Raw genomic sequence first — 20746 nt, 5'->3', positions numbered from 1 at the left:
ATTAGTCTGTTAATGAATCCTGTTATCAGAATGACGACTCTGTTCTGAAATCACTGGTTGAGATTGCAGACACTGTTCCAAAGTTTTTGAGACCACATCTAGAGGCAACATTACAGCTGAGTTTGAAGGTACACCACTTGATTGAAAGAGTAAAAAATGATGATTGCTTTACACTGAAGCTGACAAAATATTCTGTCATGTACAGCTGTGTGCAGACCACTCTTTGAGCAATATGCAGCGGCAACTTGCTTTGGAAGTTATTGTGACCCTTTCTGAGACTGCTGCAGCAATGCTGAGGAAACATACAGCCATTGTTGCCCAAGCCAGTAAGTATGTCATTTTATTGTTTACATTAAGGGGAAACCGTTCTCTAGAATTTACACAGTAAATAAAAAAGATTAAAATCACCTTTAAATGAACATATATTTCATAAGATGTAATTTTCTTTTTAAATTTATACTAAAGAGTTTGCGAACTGCATCCTAACCCAGTTCACAGTAGCTAAACACAAGGCAAACATTGTAGATAAGGAGGAAAAATATAAACATTTAAATTCTCCACTATATGCTTTCTCTATGCTGGCTGCCAAATTCAAAGGACATGGCTTATGGTTTACATGGAACTAAGATGGAGGCATCCGGTTGCAGAATAGATGTGTGGGTTTATACATTGTTTTCTTTTTCACACCTCACCAAAGCATAATTTTTAAATATAAGGAAAAGCATCAATTTAGAAATACTGGAATGTGACCATTCCTCAAAAGTACTGTTTCTGAAATGCAGAATTAAACAAATGTACCGTATATACTCGAGTATAAGCCGAGTTTTTCAGCCCATTTTTTGGGCTGAAAAACCCCAACTCGGCTTATACTCGAGTCAAGGTCTGTATTATGGCAATTTGCATTGCCATAATACAGACCGGGGGAGAGGGGGGCTGGCAGAGCTGTACTTACCTGTTCTGCAGCTCCTGTCAGCTCTCTCCTCCTCCGCGCCGTCCGTTCAGCACCTCGGTCAGCTCCCAGTGTAAGTCTCGCGAGAGCCGCGGCTCTCGCGAGACTTACAGTGTGAGCTGATAGAAGGAGCTGCACGGACGGCGGGGAGGAGGAGAGAGCTGACAGGAGCTGCAGAACAGGTAAGTACAGCTCTGCCAGCCCCCCTCTCCCCCCACTGAACTGCCACTGGACCACCAGGGAAGGAGAGCCCCCCTCCCTGCCATGTATCAAGCAGGGAGGGGGGACGAAAAATAAATAAAATAAGAAATAATAATAAAAAAAAATAATAATAATAATAAAAAAAAAAAAAGGGGGTATAAGGACCACTGTGGGAGGGGGGGGGGGTATAAGGACCACTGTGGGAGGGGGGGGGGGGTATAAGGACCACTATGGGAGGGAGGGGGTGGGATAAGGACCACTATGGGAGGGAGGGGGTGGGATAAGGACCACTATGGGAGGGAGGGGGGGTATAAGGACCGCTATGGGAGGGAGGGGGGGGGATAAGGACCACTATGGGAGGGAGGGGGGTATAAGGACCGCTATGGGAGGGGGGGGGGGATAAGGACCACTATGGGAGGGAGGGGGGATAAGGACCACTATGGGAGGGAGGGGGGGATAAGGACCACTATGGGAGGGAAGGGGGGGATAAGGACCACTATGGGAGGGAAGGGGGGGATAAGGACCACTATGGGAGGGAGGGGGGGGATAAGGACCACTATGGGAGGGAGGGGGGGGATAAGGACCACTATGGGAGGGAGGGGGGGGATAAGGACCACTATGGGAGGGAGGGGGGGGATAAGGACCACTATGGAAGGGAGGGGGGGGATAAGGACCACTATGGAAGGGAGGGGGGGGATAAGGACCACTATGGAAGGGAGGGGGGGGATAAGGACCACTATCGGAGGGAGGGGGGTGGGATAAGGACCACTATCGGAGGGAGGGGGGTGGGATAAGGACCACTATGGGAGGGAGGGGGGGAGAAAAGGAACACTATGGGAGGGAGGGGGTGGGATAAGGACCACTATGGGAGGGAGGGGGGGTATAAGGACCGCTATGGGAGGGAGGGGGGGTATAAGGACCGCTATGGGAGGGAGGGGGGGGGATAAGGACCACTATTGGAGGGAGGGGGTGGGATAAGGACCACTATGGGAGGGAGGGGGGTATAATGACCGCTATGGGAGGGGGGGGATAAGGACCACTATGGGAGGGAGGGGGGGGATAAGGACCACTATGGGAGGGAAGGGGGAGATAAGGACCACTATGGGAGGGAGGGGGGATAAGGACCACTATGGGAGGAAGGGAGGGGGGGGATAAGGACCACTAGGGGAGGGAGGGGGGGGATAAGGACCACTAGGGGAGGGAGGGGGGGGATAAGGACCACTAGGGGAGGGAGGGGGGGATAAGGACCACTAGGGGAGGGGAGGGGGAAGTAAGGACCACTAGGGGAGGGGAGGGGGAAGTAAGGACCACTAGGGGGGGGGTGAGTCAGGACCACTGGGGGAGGGGGGTGAAGGAACACGGGGGTGGGGAGGTAAGGACCACTGAGGGAGGAGGAGGGGAGGTCAGGACATATGGGGGGGGCAAATATCCTTGCACCGGCCCTGCACACACTGCATTCATACACTGCATTCATACACACACTGCATTCATACACACACTGCACTCATACACACACACTGCACTCATACACACACACTGCACTCATACACACACACTGCACTCATACACACACACTGCACTCATACACACACACTGCATTCATACACACACACACTGCACTCATACACACACACACTGCACTCATACACACACTGCACTCATACACACGCTGCACTCATACACACACGCTGCACTCATACACACACGCTGCACTCATACACACACACGCTGCACTCATACACACACACGCTGCACTCATACACACACACGCTGCACTCATACGCACACACTGCATTCATTATACACACACTGTAAATAAATATTCAATTAATATATTTTTTTTAGGATCTAATTTTATTTAGAAATTTACCAGTAGCTGCTGCATTTCCCACCCTAGTCTTATACTCGAGTCAATAAGTTTTCCCAGTTTTTTGGGGAAAAATTAGGGGCCTCGGCTTATATTCGGGTCGGCTTATACTCGAGTATATACGGTAATCCTTTTCATAAGATGTGTTAATATTTAAAGGGACACCCCACTGCCCAAATACATCACCATTTAGTACTTATACCCTGATGCAAACATGCATGCATTTAATGGTGCATTTGTGAATTAGTGGTATATCCAAAAACAGCTTGCAAAAGTTGTTGCCTAAAAGTGGAACTTTAGTTATCTTGAGTGTTACATTGGGACATAGTTCTACGTCTAAGGAATCCAAGTGTGCAAAATGTTTATATATGCACATGTACCATGTAATATGTTCTAGAGATCAGTTTTAGCTAGAACCGTCCTGAAATGAGATTTTTGTAAACATGCATATAAACAAAATTTGTTGTACACCATGATAGATATTTTATGTGTGTGTGTGTATATATATACGCTGAACTTTTTATATATACGCTGAACTTTTTTTTTATATACACACACATCACCCCCCCCCCCCCCCCCTCTCACTCCCCCCCCCCTTCTCCCCCTTCTCCCACTACAGTTTCCATGATCATCATTGTATCAAGGTAACTGTAGCTCAGTAAATAGAAAGTTGCAGGTTAGGCACCCTGTTCAGAAAGAAAAAGTAATGTTTAATGAAATTGTAATGCATATAAATCAGAAGAAAAATCAAAGATTATGTAATTCCCTATTAAAGCTCTGATCTGAAAGGTTTGTAAAGAAATGTGCTATATAAAATAAGCTTACTCGGCTATTCTCACCACTACTGTTTTATTAACACATGTAAAACGCTATGTGCAGTGTATGCTATTGTGTGTGACTTTGTAATACAGTTGCCAGAATATGGCTTCCTTTTTTTTTCTTCAATTCATAGCAACAAGGACCAAAACATCAGAACCACTTGTATTTAATATTTTTTTTTTTTACACTAATGGCATGTCCCATGGGTACTTCCAAATCCATGTTTTAAAGTGTTTCTACAAATAAGGTTTGAATCAAAAGCAACATTTTCTATGTGGTGGGTAAAATAATGAAATTAAAGCTCCTGTTTTTTTTTTTTTAGTCCCTCAGATGTTAGCCATGATGGTTGACTTAGAGGATGATGAAGACTGGTCAAATGCAGATGAACTAGAAGATGATGATTTTGACAGGTACTGTCTTGTAATGAGTTTCTCAGAACCAATAGTTATATACATGGTATTTATAATGCGTACAATTTGAGGGCTTATTTGCAATACTTGGTCCATCCTTCCCCTCCCCAGCCCCCTCCATACGCCACTAAACAAATCTTTAGAATTTAAAGTGTTATTCCAGAGCTGCTGTTTGAGTTCATTACTTGACACAGGGCTAGATTACATTTGATAAGTAAGCTTTACCAATGCTCTGATTATATTTCTAACTCTATATAGACTTTAATGGAGTTGGAAATGTAATCAGACAGCGCAATGGTAAAGCTTACCAATCAGATGTAATTTATCTAGCCCTTACTGTTTTGCATATAATAGTTTTCTAGGGCTATACTTTATTTGGATAATTGGTTTTAAAAAATAATAATTTGTTAAATATGATTGTTACATAGAATTAAAGTAATATCAACAATATATTATTCTACAGTCCTATTTAACAGATTTATATTTATATTGTTTTTTTTAAAAGTTATTTTCTGTCCAATTTTCAATAAAGTTGTGGTTATTTTATTGGCTTGTAGTTTTTCATACTGGATTTATTAAATTCATTAAAAAGTCTAATATTAATAAAATTATAGAAAAAAACTATTTTAAATTAGTTTGGGGGGGAAAAAAGTCCTTTTCGGTTTCTGGCCAAGGGCATCCTGAATTTTCGGTTTCGGCCCAGAATTTTCCTTTCGCTGCATCCCTGATAAATATATATATGTTTTAGAGATATACAAGATGCCAAAACATCTTGTCTACTCGACTAATACGGCTAATCCAATCTACACTATATATAGATATAGATATGAGATATATATATCATATATATATATATATATATATATATATCATATATATATATATATATATATATATATACACATCATAATTTTTTGCATGTTGGGTGTTTTTGAAAAAAAAACTATTACATTCTGTGTGCTTTGAAATAGCTGTTTAATCAGAGTGTGCTGAACCTTTTATTTTTGTAAAAAAAAAAAGAAAAAAATGTAATTCTTTATTTTTGTTTTCAGTGCATATTGTTAAATCATAACATATCCGTAATGCCATACTACATAGTAACATATATGATCAGATATTCAATAGGGTGCAATACATGCATGGCTTTGAGAAAGTGTGCATTTTTTTAAGTGACCTAGGCATTCATAGGGATCTGTCCAGCTCTATGTGCTTTTGAATTTCAAATGGGCTCAGCATTGTTGGGCGGGGGCGTGGTATAGACAAGTCGCGGGTAAGGTACCGCCAGAGAGGGTGACCATTGATAGTTTAGGCCGTCTTATATCCAGAGGCGTATTGGTTAGTCCTCTTGACTTTCAGGAACTATGTGAAGTCATGTCTATGGGTCGATTAGGTGGTTTGATAGTCTCTGCTAGATCAAGTGTAATGCTAGTGGTCTGTTCTGTACTGGCTAGGGTTGTAGGAGAGCGAGAGCGGTGGTCCGCTTCAGTTGGTGACTATAGGTTACCTGTTAGCAGAGGGTACACTTGTAGAGTTACATGGTCGCTCCTGTGCTGGCTTTCCCACACCCCAGAGCTAACTTGTTTTACCCAGCCAGTGTAGGGTTGGGTCTACTGTTGGATGGGCAGTGCTTCGGCTTCCGTGAGGGGAGTACTGTTCGTACTGAGAGATTTTTACTGTAGATTATAAGTGTAAGGAGAAAAGAGCATGAACAGCAATAACAAAAGGATGTTTGGGTGGTCGGTGTAGGCTTCAGGTCGTGGTACTGTTGGGCAGTCCCAGTGTGGCAAGTAAGGCAGGACCCTCTCCCGGATCAGAGACCTTATAGGATTTATCATCCTTGGTTACCCAGAGCGATCTAGGGGTTGCCCACCTGTAAGTGAGTCCTCCTGTTTGTAGGGTGGTGGTTATGGGCTGCATGCTCTTGCGCCATGAAAGTGCATCTGTGCTCAGGTCTTGGAAGGCGATTTGGTGCGTCTCAAAGTTGTATGGCGTGTTTCCATTAATAGCAGCGAAGAGGGCTATTTTATCTGTAAGAGTTTGGCATCGTAAGATGAGGTTGCGGGGTGCTGCCTTTAACACTTGCAGTGATTTGGCGATGCGATATACGCCATCAAACATGAAGTGTTTCGCTTGCCTGGTGGGTAGGAGGCTTCCATTGCAGGTCTGTGCCGGTGGAGGGGACTGTAGCATGATGCCTATGTCCCGTTGTGGCTTGGATGCGCCTAGGGTCGGTTTTTGGGACCTCCGTCCCATTTTTTCCGAAGTTTAGAAATCCAACTCTGCGTGCTGTGAGAGCGTCTTTAGCCATGCTGCTAACTCTCCGACCAGGTCCTGTTGGCAAGCGCTCGCACGGTAGGCCCCAGGGCCTTTAATGCAGAGTTTAGTGCCGGGGTTTGGAAGAAAGGCATCTGCAGATTTAGCAGAGTTCCCAGAGTCGATGTCCGTAGCCAGTTTTGCCTATAGCGCTTGGATTCTGCTTTAGGTTATCCAAGCTATTGGAAATGGCGGCTGCTTCATTGCGCTGCAGGCTGTGCCCACCATGCAGAACCTTTTATGATATAGATATATAGATCTCTTACTGTGTACTTTTTTTCTTGCAGTAATGCAGTCGCAGGTGAAAGTGCTTTAGACAGAATGGCATGTGGCCTGGGTGGGAAAATTGTTCTGCCCATGATTAAGGAGCATATCATGCAAATGCTGCAAAACCGTAAGTGTTGTTTTTTTGTTTTTTTTTTTGTTTAATTTATATGTACATATATATATATTGTGCTGAGTACTTTCCCTTGAACATAGCTTGACTTCTGTTTTCTGTTTGTTGCTTGGCTCAGTGACATTGTAGGGATGTATTTTATGATGGGTAATTTATTAAAAAGTTCAGAGCTCACCGTTTAAGCAAATATTTCTTTGGATTGGAGCACTTTTTAATTTAATTGCTGTTTCACCATCTCAAAAAAGCTCTGGGTTAAATTATAAAAATAGGACCCTTGGGAAATAAAACTTATTGAAAAAATTTAATTGGAATCTGATAAAATATCTCAAAAGAGCCGTGCTGCCCATGCCTAGTATCACATGTCTGTGAGTACTTACATTTATTTATTTGTGTTGATTTACAGCTGACTGGAAGTACAGGCATGCTGGTCTGATGGCATTATCTGCCATTGGTGAAGGTTGTCACCAGCAAATGGAGGGTATTCTTAATGAGATGGTCAACTTCGTTTTACTTTTTTTGCAAGATCCTGTAAGTTATTTGTTTATTTTGTTACCTTATTCTCCACATTAAAATAGTGCGTATTAATATTTTACAGCCGTGCAGCAATCTTGATCCAGTGGTGAAGTTATTTGAGCAGATGTGCTAATATGCTGATCAGTACCACATTATTTTATTCTATAAAACATGGCAATACATTTATAAAATAGGGTTTAATTTAACTGAATATCAATAATTTAATTTTTTTTCAGCATCCCAGAGTTCGTTACGCTGCCTGTAATGCTATTGGACAGATGGCAACTGACTTTGCACCAGCTTTTCAAAAGAAATTTCATGAGAAGGTAAGAAACCACCTTCTTTAAATATATACAGTTACCCAACTGTTGCCAACATTTCCCTCAACATAAAACCCAATGGGGTTTTCTTCTCCTTTGACAGGGCAGGACAGGTGAATCCTACAAACTTAGTTTGTGAAAGATTAGCCACTCTACTTTCTCCTCCAAATGGAGTATGACTAGAACCCCCTGAACCTAATAAAATAAAGTCTAGAATGACTGTACCTTATAGCGTAAACTAATTAGGCACAGTAATATAAATCAGTCTTATTTTTCTAAATTTTCTGTACCTGTGCCAAGTAGATTCTTTATTTGTTCATTACAGGTTATTGCCAGTCTGCTGCAGACAATGGAGGACCAAGGAAATCCCCGTGTTCAGGCTCATGCAGCTGCTGCTCTCATCAACTTTACTGAAGACTGTCCGCAGACCCTTCTTATTCCATATCTGGATAACCTAGTAAAGCATTTACATGCCATTATGGTGGTCAAACTGCAAGAGGTAATATCAACCAAATATTTAACTAAAATTAAAACACAAATTTCCTCTGGCCTCTCCCTTATGTATTTTGTGTTTGGCCACTCTGCATTTAAAATAAGTGATAAGCATAGTATTTGAGACCTACATGACTATATGCCATGTCACCTCTAAATGAGCAGAAAAAATAGCAAATGACCATTGAGCACAAGAGAATTTGGAATTATTCAAATTAAGTTAACCTAACAAGTGTCAGCAAGTGTTACCATGATTATGGCATTTGTTATTTATCTGTTTAATATTGTTAAGATGGGTATTAATCATGAAAACTCCCTTTTCTTTTTCCAGAAGTACATTCATAACAGACATTTGGCTTATATTTTTATTTGCTTTATTATTGTGTTAGTAGTGTCTACTTTTTCATAAACAGACTTCAAGAAAATCTCAATTTTAATCAGATTATGTCCTCCCAAAACAATTGTTTTTGGGATCGTGTTTTTTGCTTAGTTTTTTTTAGTTAGGCATTTGTTGTTTTTAGTCAAGTGAGCCTTAAAACATCACCTGGTGTAATTGGAAAAATAATGCAGTATTTGTCTTCTATTTTCTGTCATCCAATATCATTCCAGTCATTTAAATCATTATGGTCCTTCTGTTTTTGTGGGTTTTTTTTGCATGCAGAAGATATTACAAATACTTGACATACTGTATTATAGATGGCATGATTGTATCGCCATTCTTAAAGGGATATACTATAGGCATCAACCCAACTTTACCTTAATGAAGCCGTTTTGATGTATAGAACATGCCCCTGCAGTCTCGCAATTCTTTATAATTTGAGTTTTCTTTGTTTACACAGCTTCCATAAAAAAAAGTTTTTTTTTTCAATCAGATCTGAACTTGACTCTTAACTCTAAACTGTAATCACGCACCGGAGGATCTAGCAGGCCATTAATAGCGCAGGAGATAAGAAATGACAAATTCTACACACTGTGCAATAAAGGAAGTTTAAAAATTAGATCTCTCTCTTTAAAGGAAGAGCTTAGGAAGGATAAGTTACAAGCATGGATGTGTGGCTGTATAAACAAATTGATTTTATCCCTAAATGGCAGAGAATTGTATTGTAGTGATCTTTATACTAGAACTGCTTCATTAAGCTAGTGTCGTTTTGGTGCCTATAGTATCGCTTTAATTCTTAAATCATGATGTTTGAGTGGTCCTATGGGAGGGATATAGCTGTTGTTGCCACATAAGTATAGTTTTTTTTGTTTTGTTTTTTTGGCTATTTAAAGGACCTGCTACTGCAGTTTAAATTGTCTTGTGTTGGTACTATTTTCTGAAAACTTGTTTACCTATAATATATCAATGTTCTCTTGCAAAATATTTGAAAAACTGAACTCTTCTAACAGAGTATATTTGTTTTGCAGCTTATTCAGAAGGGTACAAAGCTGGTACTGGAACAAGTTGTGACTTCAATAGCATCTGTAGCTGATACCGCTGAAGAAAAATTTGTTCCCTATTATGATTTGTTTATGCCATCCCTGAAGCACATTGTGGAAAATGCTGTGCAGAAAGAACTCCGGCTTCTAAGAGGGAAGACAATTGAGTGCATCAGTCTAATTGGTTTGGCTGTTGGCAAGGAGAAGGTAAGCATTTTGGTTATGGCAAAATACTAAATAACACAACTATAAAAAAATTACTGTAAGTGTTTTGAGCCATTTAGAGAAAAGCACTACATCTCTTAAACCTCATTTGCTCTGTTTCATATTGAAAGATGTTTTATATTTCACTCTCTATTTCAGTTCATGCAAGATGCTTCTGACGTTATGCAGCTGCTGCTGAAGACACAGACTGACTTCAGTGACTTGGAAGATGATGATCCACAGGTCTGTTTCTTGACAGAACTATAAATAGTAGCTATTTTCCCTGTTAAAGGAGTGCATGTTTGATGCACTCTGCAGGGTTTATTTTTAAAATAGTTTTGGGTCGTGAGGAGTAATTTGTCTGGAAAGAAAAACCTGAAATTCTTTGGAGCAATAATGTAATCCGCCTATGTGCCTTTTTTTGCTGAGCGTTGCTTTTTTTCCCCCGGATGTGGCCCTGTAGATATATAAAAAGCTAAATATTTAAAATCCTTCTCCTTAAGTTAAGTTGAGTTGTACAGTTTGAAAAAAAATAAAGAAAAAGGCATATTTCTGTACTTGAGCAGAGTGGGCAATATCTACATTTTAAACATGCATTGTATTTAATAACAGATGTCTTATTTTATTTTAAAAATCTTTAGATTTCATATATGATCTCTGCTTGGGCACGAATGTGCAAAATTCTGGGCAAAGAGTTTCAGCAATACCTTCCTGTGGTCATGGGACCGCTAATGAAAACTGCATCTATTAAGCCTGAGGTGGCTCTTCTGGACAGTAAGTATATTATCCAAATTTTCTCCTTGATCCCCTGTGGTGTTCTCAGCATCCCTATAGCAGCCGGCATTAATTCATCACCACAGTATTGTTTAACCAAGGGCTTGAAATTACAACTCCTATGCCACTAGCCAGACAGAAAAGTGACTGATCAATGCAAGCCTTGGAGGGTCTCTGTCACAATAACGGGGATTTCTACTTGCCAGGCTAAATTTTCACTTGCAAGTAGGGTTGACATTTTAAGCCCTTTCTTCAGAATTTTTTTTTTTTTTTTTTTGGAAATCTAGGTCAGGGTTGGCATTGTTGCTGTTTTTACACAGATTTCAGTTTTTCATTAAGGGCATTTTGTGTGTGTGTGTGTGTGTGTGTGTGTGTGTGTGTGTTTGGTATCACTCATTTTTAATTTTAAAGTGGTGCAGAATGTTTGTCCTATAAGTGTGTGTGTTATAATAAAATCTTTGCTTCTATGCCTGATAGAATACAACTTGGTCTTTGCATATCTCATTAAAGTACCTTGACTCCAATCATCACAAAAACATTCATTTATTTATTTATTTTAAATAAACAATTTGTAAAAATTAAACACATTGGGTGTGATTTATCAATGTGTCATGATATGAAATATTGTGCAAAGATTTAAAAAGAAAGTCACCAGTAGATATGGCTGCTGGTTCACGGACTTCCATGGTGATTGCTGTATTTTTAGTACTTTGCTCCAGTTTTTTTTTTCTGTATTTTTTATTTTTTTTTGTAAATATCTTTTTATTAAACCTTTCGTTTTTGTTGGTTTTGCAACATGTAAGAGAGAACCGTGGACTCGCAGGTCCTTCTGGTCATTCACAGAAGCTTATACATTGGAAGGCATGTTATGACGTACGTGTCTGGGCGACTCGCAGGTCGCTTTCTTGAGTAAATAGTATGTGTATTGTGGACTCGCAGGTCCGGTGTTACATGGTGTTTAGTACGCTTTTTTTTTTTTTTTTTTTCCTGTAAATATCTTCTTATTGAACCTTTCGTTTTTGTTGGTTTTGCAACATGTAAAAGAGAAACGTGGACTCGCAGGTCCCTCTGGTCATTCACAAAAGTTTATACATCGGAAGGCATATGATGACATACGTGTCTGGGCGACTCGCAGGTCGCTTTCTTGAGTAAATAGCATGTGTATTATGGAATCGCAGGTCCGGTGTTACCCAGTGGTGTTTCGTACTCTGTTATATTCAATATGCGTATTTTGTTTTTTTACCTGATACTTTGATAGATCTCAACAAGTGAGTACATTTGCATTAAAATTCAAATACATTTTTAAGGAAAAACTAAAAAGTTGTGAGATTGTGTGTCTTCATGGTATCCATGCTTAATTAAAATTCACTTTTTTTCCCCTCCCTTAGCACAAGATATGGAGAGTATGAGCGATGATGACGGCTGGGAATTTGTTAATCTGGGTGATCAGCAGAGTTTTGGAATCAAGACTGCCGGACTTGAAGAAAAGGCAACTGCATGTCAGATGTTGGTGGGTCTCCCAAGAATTCTAAAATATATAACCTTTAAACAAGTTTTAAGCGTTATTTTTTTTTACTGTTTTTACACATTTAGTCATGTGGGACTATATCTTACAATTTGTTGTTCACTGACTGTTAGAACAACCGCTCAAAATCTGTTTCCTTCTGCTTAACCAAAACTATATATGTAATGAAGCCATTTTAACAGGGAACAATTGAAATGTGTCTAGGAAAGACTCATTTCACTACATTAACGAAGCACTCTAAATACCATACAGTAATCATGGTGATAGGGATTCCCTGCCACCATGCCTTGTTAAAGGGTCGAACCATTTGTGAACAGATTGGCACTTACCTGAGTCCCACAGACACCTGAGCTAATTCCAGCTTTCTCCATACTGTTAAATCCAAAGTGTGGATTAATCTTTAACTATGTTCATTATGTGCGCGTTTTCAGATTGTCTGGGAGCATCTGTTGACACACTCAGCCGATCACAAACTTGATGTAGCTAAAGAGAAGAGAAGCTTCTCCTTCAGCTGTAGGACGGCACCAGATGCTTGCAGAAGGCTGCTGTCTTTATGGTGTTCCTAAATAACATTTTCCTTATTAAGATGACCTTTAAATATTGTATATTTTGGGGGAGTTAATGCTATATAATGCATCAACATTGTTAGTGTCACCAAGAACTTAAATGAGGTTGTGTTCTTGCAATTTTTTTTTTTCCTTTTTTCAAAGTTGCCAATGTTTGCTAAACTTCATAATTTGTTTTTTCTTTTCTTGTTAGGTTTGTTATGCCAAGGAACTAAAAGAAGGGTTTGCTGATTACACAGAACAAGTTGTGAAGCTAATGGTCCCGTTGCTTAAATTTTATTTTCATGATGATATCCTTTGTCTCCTTAAAATTTTAATTCTACTTTAAATGTATTGCTGATGTTTTTGTTTTAAACCTGTTGTTCTCATTTGAAAAGAGGCATATTGACCGTAGTACATGCTCCCATTGCATGAAATAAGCATTTCCACCATATTCAGTATTCACTGCTCCTGCAACAATAAATGAATGTAATGTAAAATAATTCTGGGAGATCTTGTCAGATTAGATTAGACTGAGTTGAAGATAATTTCAGTAGCTGTAGGAACAATTAGAGGCGCACGTTCCTTTTAGAAGGTGAGGAAATATTGCAGACGATACTTGCTTACATGTGTAACACCGCTCTTTTCCACTCTGTGAAACTATATATTAGCAGTAACAATGATTAATGTCTGTAGCGTTTTTCCTTAACCACTATTATACGGGTTCGAGTTGCTGCCGCAGAGTCCATGCCTCTTCTTTTGGAGTGTGCAAGGGTGCGTGGTCCTGAATATTTGACAGAGATGTGGCATTTCATGTGCGATGCTTTGATTAAGGGTATTGGAACAGAGCCGGATTCAGATGTGCTCTCAGAAATTATGCACTCTTTTGCTAAGGTAATGTACTTTACTTTTCTATCTGTCTTGCAATCTATTTTCTAGACTGTTTTCTTAGAACAAATGTAATTTTTTGTAAAGAATTTTTACACTTAGAACAGGCAAAGGTAAAATCCATTACCAATTTGTTTTTTTCTTAATCAGGGAGTTAATCAGGGAATTAAATCTTCTTACAGCTGGGTAGCAAGAGCTTTGACACGGTGTAATTCGCCCTGCATTGGTCAGCTTCTCCATGATTTCTGGGGCTGGCATGCTATTTGTTCTGACAGCTGATGCAAATATTGAAGAATACTGTTCTATCCAGCCGAAAGAGTGTTCCTTCTGGCTAATTAGTGGTTTGGTTTTATTGCTGAAAGAACAGAATCTATGCACCATAACCTCTTCAGTAAGCGTAAGATAAAGTGGTCATGATGCTTAGCATGACCCTTTAATATTTGCAATAGAAAGCCCATAAAAGAAGAATTGGTATACTGATATTTAGACATACACCACCTTTTAAGTAGCTGGATTTTGTGTTATAAGAGGTTATGGCCCATCCAATTTAAGATACACAGCTACACTTGCAATTTTATTAATTGTGTGGAAGTACATTCCAATTCTCGACTACTCTTTACGCTTTGAAAGGAATATGTCTATAACTGGAAAACACTTTTAACCCTTAGTCACTCATTTTACATAAACATACTTATTTTATTTTTGTCAGTGCATTGAGGTAATGGGAGACGGATGCCTTAACAATGAACACTTTGAAGAACTTGGCAGTATCCTGAAAGGCAAGCTAGAGGAGCACTTTAAAAATCAGGAGCTGAGGCAAGGTAGAGTATTCGCTTTCTTGGCTTACTACATGTTGCTGTATAATTTTGACAATTGATGTAATCTACATTTAAAGAACACTGTTAAAAATACTTCTCTATAGTAACGTTTAGCTGTGCTGGGCATTATGACACTAAATGTAAAGGACTTGAAAATTTAAGCTATGGGCATTTTTGAGGAAATTTTTATTAAATAATATACGTGGTGTTTTTTTTGTTTTTTTAGTGAAGAGACAAGATGAAGATTATGATGAGCAAGTAGAGGAATCATTACAAGATGAAGTATGTTTAAGACTGAATAATTGCTTTTTACTTTGTGTAATACTCATAAAGATCCCCAATGAGTCCCCATAGAATTACATATGTTCTGCTCACCAAAAATGTATATAAGGACACCTTTGATTTTACACCGGCATCTCTCTTAAATAATCATATTGTTGGTTGTATTATTATATTTTGTATATTTAAATTACAACTGCGATTATCTTTTGTATCCGCATGTGGCACCTATTGCAATGTTCCTTTCTATGCTGCTAATTTCCCAATTTACCATGTTATCTTGGCTAGATTTATTTTAACTTCCATTACAGGTTTGTGTTAACACTTTTAAATTAAATTAAATGTTCAGATAGCCATTTGTGGGCTTTAAATCTAGTGTGTTATACATGTCGCATTCATAATTTCTCAACGTTATTTACCTTTATATCCTTTTTATTTATTTTTTTAATTATTATTTTTTTGTTTTTATTTACCACAGGACGATAATGATGTTTACATCCTGACAAAAGTATCAGATATTTTGCACTCTATATTCAGTAGCTACAAGGAGAAGGTGTTGCCGTGGTTTGAACAGTTATTGCCTTTAATCGTTAATTTAATTGTGAGTATTCCATATTTAAAAGACAAGTAGATGTAATGATAATTTTGTTTGATTCAGCTACATCGCAAGAACCTCATTGTGTTTTGTTTACTTACTACAAATTTTGGGCCATTACACGCCACTGTCAGAAGTAAATGTGTGATCGTTGTTTCTCCTTTCGTTGCGTTCTAATCCCATTACAAACTGGCAGTGTAAAATTAGGTCTGTTACATTAAGATACCATACAGGCAGCTAAATTAGGAAATGGTGAGCCAGTGAACACTGAAGAGATTCCAGGAATATCAGTGCAATGCTGGCAAAATATGAAGTCCCGTCAAGCAATCTGTATCCTTGGTGGAATTTTGGTCTTTGCAGCTTTCTCCTCAGTCTCCAATACACTGTTACAGCTTGGAATTCTGTATTAAAGCAATCATTGCTGGGTGAGGTGATGGACAATTAAAGGAACTTACACCATAACATCTAAAGTAGGTTGAAGTGATCATGGTATCAGTTGTCCCATAATACACAAACATTTTCCTGCTGAAAACAACTGTTAGTGTTTAGTTTACAGTGAGAATTCAAAGAACATTTCAAATTCGAGGCCAGAGTAGCTGAACTGATCTACAGCAGTACAGCTATTTTGTCATTAAACTTGAAATTCACGTTGAATTCTCACTTTAGTGAATAACCACCTTAGGGTTGTTGTTGCTTTCATGCAATTTCAATTAAAGCCCTACATCTATTCCCTTCAAAATATTATAGCAGAATGTTTTAAAATTATACTGGCCTACCTTGATCTATCTTCCCTTACTCTTTCTTTGTTTTTTGTTTTTTATTTCTCTGTCTTCCAGTATGCCTTGGATTTAATATTTATTGTGGCTTACAATGTTCTGCTATGTAAAATTAACACTTTTTTTTTTTTTTTTTCTTAACACTATTTAAACAAAACCATATTCTTGTGTGGAGTAAATGAGAGCAATGACCTTTGTGTCTTTAATGGACCAGTTTGGGCACCATTACTTCATCAAAATTAAGTTATGGTGCTAGGAAGCAAGGGGTTAAACAGTTCTTGAATAGTTAAACCCCAATGTCTCTCTACCAGTACCTCTGTCCTGCCATTTTCTCAAAATGGGGAAATAGAAGGTTTTTGCAGAATTGGGCAGCGGCGCTGCTCATTATTGTTTATATAGCGCCAGCTTTTTTCGCAGCGCTTTATATTAAAAGTGGATTTTAATGTCAGCTGTCACTCTGGCTTAAAGAGAAACAAACGGTTTAACCCTTATTGTGAGCCAGTGCTAGGGACCTCGTCGCACCATAATTTAATTTTGATGACGTTGCTATGGTGCTGAAGTGTTCCTTTTAATCTAGTACTGTAATGAAATAAATTGTAGAGTGGAATTTAGAGGACCATACGTTTGCGTATTTTTTGCCCCTGCTTAAAATTAATCCTATTTATACAGCATTTTTAGATTATTAAATGTATATAGATTTTGTTAAAGTATAATCTGGAACTATAACTTCTAAATGCGGCATTTAATGTATCAGTGCATAAAAAGAACTAGTGAATTCCAACATGACCATAACGTGCATTTACAAAACTTTTTATAAAATGCATAAACTATGTACATTAACAAAAGGAATTTTGAAGTGCTTATTTCTGTAGCTTGCTTCAACTAGACCAAAATGCAAAATGTGAACTAAGCACTCTTACAGTGACCAAGACAATAAGTCATACACCTTTTGTTTCTTCCAATTGTGTTCCAAGTTTCCCTGTTCTTGGGGTGTAAATTGTGACCTATGTGGCTGCATTCTTCTTCACTCTTGAAGTACATAAGAAAACTGCTTTATTCAATCCACTGAGTAGTAGTCAGAGGCAATAGGCATTGTGATATACTTACTATGTGTCTGCCTGGACATCTTTTAGTTCTAATGCAGGCTCTTTGGCTCTTAGCAAATTAGCTCAGACAAAACTATCCTTGATTTAGTGTGTAGGTAAACTAATAAGTGGCCCAATGAGGCCCAAATCGATCACATACATTAACGTTCTGTTAATACATGTTATTTCCATTGAAGTTATTAAACACCTAAGATTGAAGTCAACGGGATATCTATGCCAACTAACTTTCCTTTCAATTCCATATCCAGCTACCCTGATGCAGGGCAATTTGCTTATAAAGTCTTTTTGTGCACAAAGAAACACAAAAGGTGTTACGTCGCAAAGGTTAAGAGGAGAAAAAAAAGACAAAATGGTCCCCATACCACCTATCTTAGTAGTGTAGGCGGAGTCCTTACAGGGACAGCAACGAAAGTTTTTTCTACTTTTTCATTACTTTTCCAGAGGTTGCCACATTTTTAAACCACTTTGGGTAGGCAGAGTGGCATACGGGTACAATCTGCACCATAAACTCGTGCACTTTAGTTGTGCTTAAAGTAACCATTTCATTCTGGAAAGGAAGAAACATCAGATTGTGATGCAGTGGCCTTGAAGCTAGTATTTTGGAGTCGGGAGCAGAGCACCCTGCTTTAAGAAGTACAGATGAGCTTCCCAATCGTGGGAAGTTGAGTAGCAGGGATTAAGTATAGGGTGCTACAGCTAATTTAATAGAAAATATATATATGAAAACAAACTAGGAGCCCAGGCAGCAGTGATGTAAATGCTATCTTGCAGTTATTTAATGTGGAGTGAAAATAATGTGCAATACTTTATGTAATGTGTTAAATTTGTGTGTATTAACTTTGTGTATTGCTCTACAGTGCCCTCACAGACCATGGCCAGACAGGCAATGGGGTCTCTGCATTTTTGATGATGTGATAGAGCATTGTAGCCCATCGTCCTTCAAATACGTTGAATATTTTCTAAGGCCCCTGTTGGAGTCCATATGCGATAACAGTCCTGAAGTTCGGCAAGCAGCTGCGTATGGTAGTGGAGTAATGGCACAGTTTGGAGGTGATAACTATCGACCTTTTTGCACAGGTATGATTTGGGTTTTGTATTTAACAGCTGTAAATTTAACAGTATGTGCTGAAACGCCTCAAAGCAGCATAATGGAAAACACATGTAAATGGATGAACTTGATAGGTTTAGATAAAAGTGTGACAAGCCGTGAAAAGACATAGATTTGGCTGAAGAGAAAGTAGGGGTAAGAGAAGTAAAATTTGGATGATTGAAAATAGTTGTGTGAGAAGGTCTATGACTTAAATATATAGTCTGAATGCTGGCATTTGGGTACACTTTTCATTAATTTTGTTTTGTTTTTAACATTATTTTAGAGGCTCTTCCCCTACTTGTTGGGGTTATCCAGGCACCTGATTCTAAAACCAAAGAGAATGTTAATGCAACAGAAAATTGCATCTCCGCCGTAGGGAAAATCATGAAGTTCCGTTCTGATTGTGTAAATGTAGAGGAGGTGCTGCCCCACTGGCTGTCATGGCTGCCGCTTCATGAGGACAAAGAAGAAGCCGTTCATACATTTAACTTCCTGTGTGATCTAATTGAAAGGTATATTACTTACCATAGTTTTTGCTCTATTCTGAATATCTTAATCTTCATCATTACAATGATCAGAAATATTGAGATCAACTCTAGCTTGGACATTTTGTTGATGTAACCCCTTAAGAACCAAAGTTCTGGAATAAAAGGGAATCATGACATGTCATGTGTCCTTAAGGGGTTAAACGTAACTTAGTGTCGTTTTAGGAAGGAAGTGTTGGTATTTATTGGATTACCTTGGCCAATTTTTTTAATATTTTTTTACTAAATGATATGTTGAAATTGCAGCTCTCCAAACTGTTTTGCATTAGTTTTGTGTGTAAATGGACAATTTTATACAAATGATAGTCAGAAGTTAGAAAAATATACATATATATCTATTTCTTATCTTCACAGTAACAATCCCATTGTGCTAGGACCCAACAATTCAAATTTACCCAGAATATTTAGTATTATAGCAGATGGAGGCATCCATGAATCTATTAAAAAAGACGACATATGTGGTAAACGGCTTGCTAATGTAGTTCGACAAGTACAGGTGAGTGATACATTTGGGGGGGAATAAAATCTTGAGATACTTTCAGGAACACTGAAATTACGTTGTGTATTTGAGGGTGTTTACAAATTAATATTGACACTGGGATCTGAACTGTTTTGGGGGCCATCACAAAGAGGGGGCTATAAGATCAGATGACAGACACAAGGAAGAGTAAAAGGCATGCTGTGACATACAAAAGTGATGCACAACACAGACAGGCGTGATGACAGACACAGATATATGGCGTGTAGCTTACTTTACTAATCTTTCACACACTATAAAATACAATCATTCAGATTTTGTGGGAGAAAATTGAAGTCTGGAAAAAAATACTGATAAACACATTTCTTTTTTTTTAGGCCTCAGGAGGATTGTTTGCAGAATGTGTATCACAACTGAATGCAGCCCAGCAGAAAGCTTTACAGGATCTGCTTAGTACTGTGTGAAAGATTCTACCATCTTATATCAGGAAAACTAACATCGAATAAACTTACCTCTTCTGTTTAGGCTTCTTTTGTTTGTTTTGTTTTTGAGGGGGGGAAAAAAAACGGTAGTGCTTATAGGCCATTTTTTCTGCAGGCCATATGATATGGTTGGGAGAAAAACCCTGTATCCCAGACTGAAATAATTTAAATGGATACCTTCCAACAAGAAAAGACGCTTCCTGCAGATCTACAATTAACTCTAGAAGGATTTATTTTTCTATTCTTAAATGTGTATGATCCTTCCACATCTGTGGCTAGGAAGAACAGCTTTACATTGTCTTGAGTTTCAATAAATTTAAGTCTGGGTGCTGGATTTGGGTCTTTAGGTAAATGGACCTTCAATCCCATGTGCAGAGGGGCCTACAATTCTTCTGAAAGGGTGCTTTCCCACCCTGTTCAGGAGACAGTGGTTTGATAAGTTTATCATTAGTTAATTAGCACGATGTTATAATCGTCAAGACAGATTTGTCTGTCCTTAGTATTACCACAACTCTGCATTGAGTGTGGAATAGAAAAAAAATCCTTATACCCTGTGAAGTCAAATATAAAACTGAAGGTTTGAAGACTTGTGAGATTTGCATGACGATTCATTTGAAATCCATACCTTTGGGGGCTGATTAATTTATGCTCCCCCTTTTGCCCAGAAGAATTGTGGATTGATGCAGGAAAATATTTAGCTTCAGGTCCTTTGAATGTGAAATGTCTTTTTGGCATGTCTGGCAATATCTCCTTCACTCTTCAATAAACACTATTGAAATACATCTTAGTCTTTGAACAAATTCCATGCTGTCTGCTTTGTTGTATACCGTTACTCTAATAAACTCTTGTTAGGAGCTCATCAGTCAGTACCTTGCTTAAAATGCAAAAAATGGTTTAGTCGATGAATTTATTCACTCGTTCTAATAAACATTTCTTATCTA

General features: G+C 38.5%; 1 protein-coding gene across 1 annotated transcript in view; it reads left to right on the top strand.

Moving 5' to 3' along the window:
* The window catches only part of IPO5 (importin 5), a 38909-nt gene extending 18163 nt beyond the window's left edge, over positions 1-20746 (top strand). Inside the window, exons 7-26 of the mRNA XM_063425480.1 lie at positions 6-128; positions 206-326; positions 4159-4246; positions 6847-6953; positions 7360-7484; positions 7706-7795; positions 8115-8288; positions 9689-9907; positions 10064-10147; positions 10546-10678; positions 12067-12188; positions 12963-13059; positions 13470-13642; positions 14346-14457; positions 14681-14736; positions 15212-15334; positions 18068-18287; positions 18584-18812; positions 19200-19341; positions 19701-20746. Of these exons, the coding sequence (XP_063281550.1) occupies positions 6-128; positions 206-326; positions 4159-4246; positions 6847-6953; positions 7360-7484; positions 7706-7795; positions 8115-8288; positions 9689-9907; positions 10064-10147; positions 10546-10678; positions 12067-12188; positions 12963-13059; positions 13470-13642; positions 14346-14457; positions 14681-14736; positions 15212-15334; positions 18068-18287; positions 18584-18812; positions 19200-19341; positions 19701-19787 (2625 nt within the window). The 3' untranslated portion in view covers positions 19788-20746. The remainder of the gene's footprint in view (positions 1-5; positions 129-205; positions 327-4158; positions 4247-6846; positions 6954-7359; positions 7485-7705; positions 7796-8114; positions 8289-9688; positions 9908-10063; positions 10148-10545; positions 10679-12066; positions 12189-12962; positions 13060-13469; positions 13643-14345; positions 14458-14680; positions 14737-15211; positions 15335-18067; positions 18288-18583; positions 18813-19199; positions 19342-19700) is intronic.

The sequence above is a fragment of the Pelobates fuscus genome, chromosome 1, assembly GCF_036172605.1.
Source record: "Pelobates fuscus isolate aPelFus1 chromosome 1, aPelFus1.pri, whole genome shotgun sequence".
Taxonomy (NCBI): Eukaryota; Metazoa; Chordata; class Amphibia; order Anura; family Pelobatidae; genus Pelobates; species Pelobates fuscus.
Note: the sequence above shows the minus strand (reverse complement) of the source record. Positions and strands in the feature narration are given on the sequence as shown.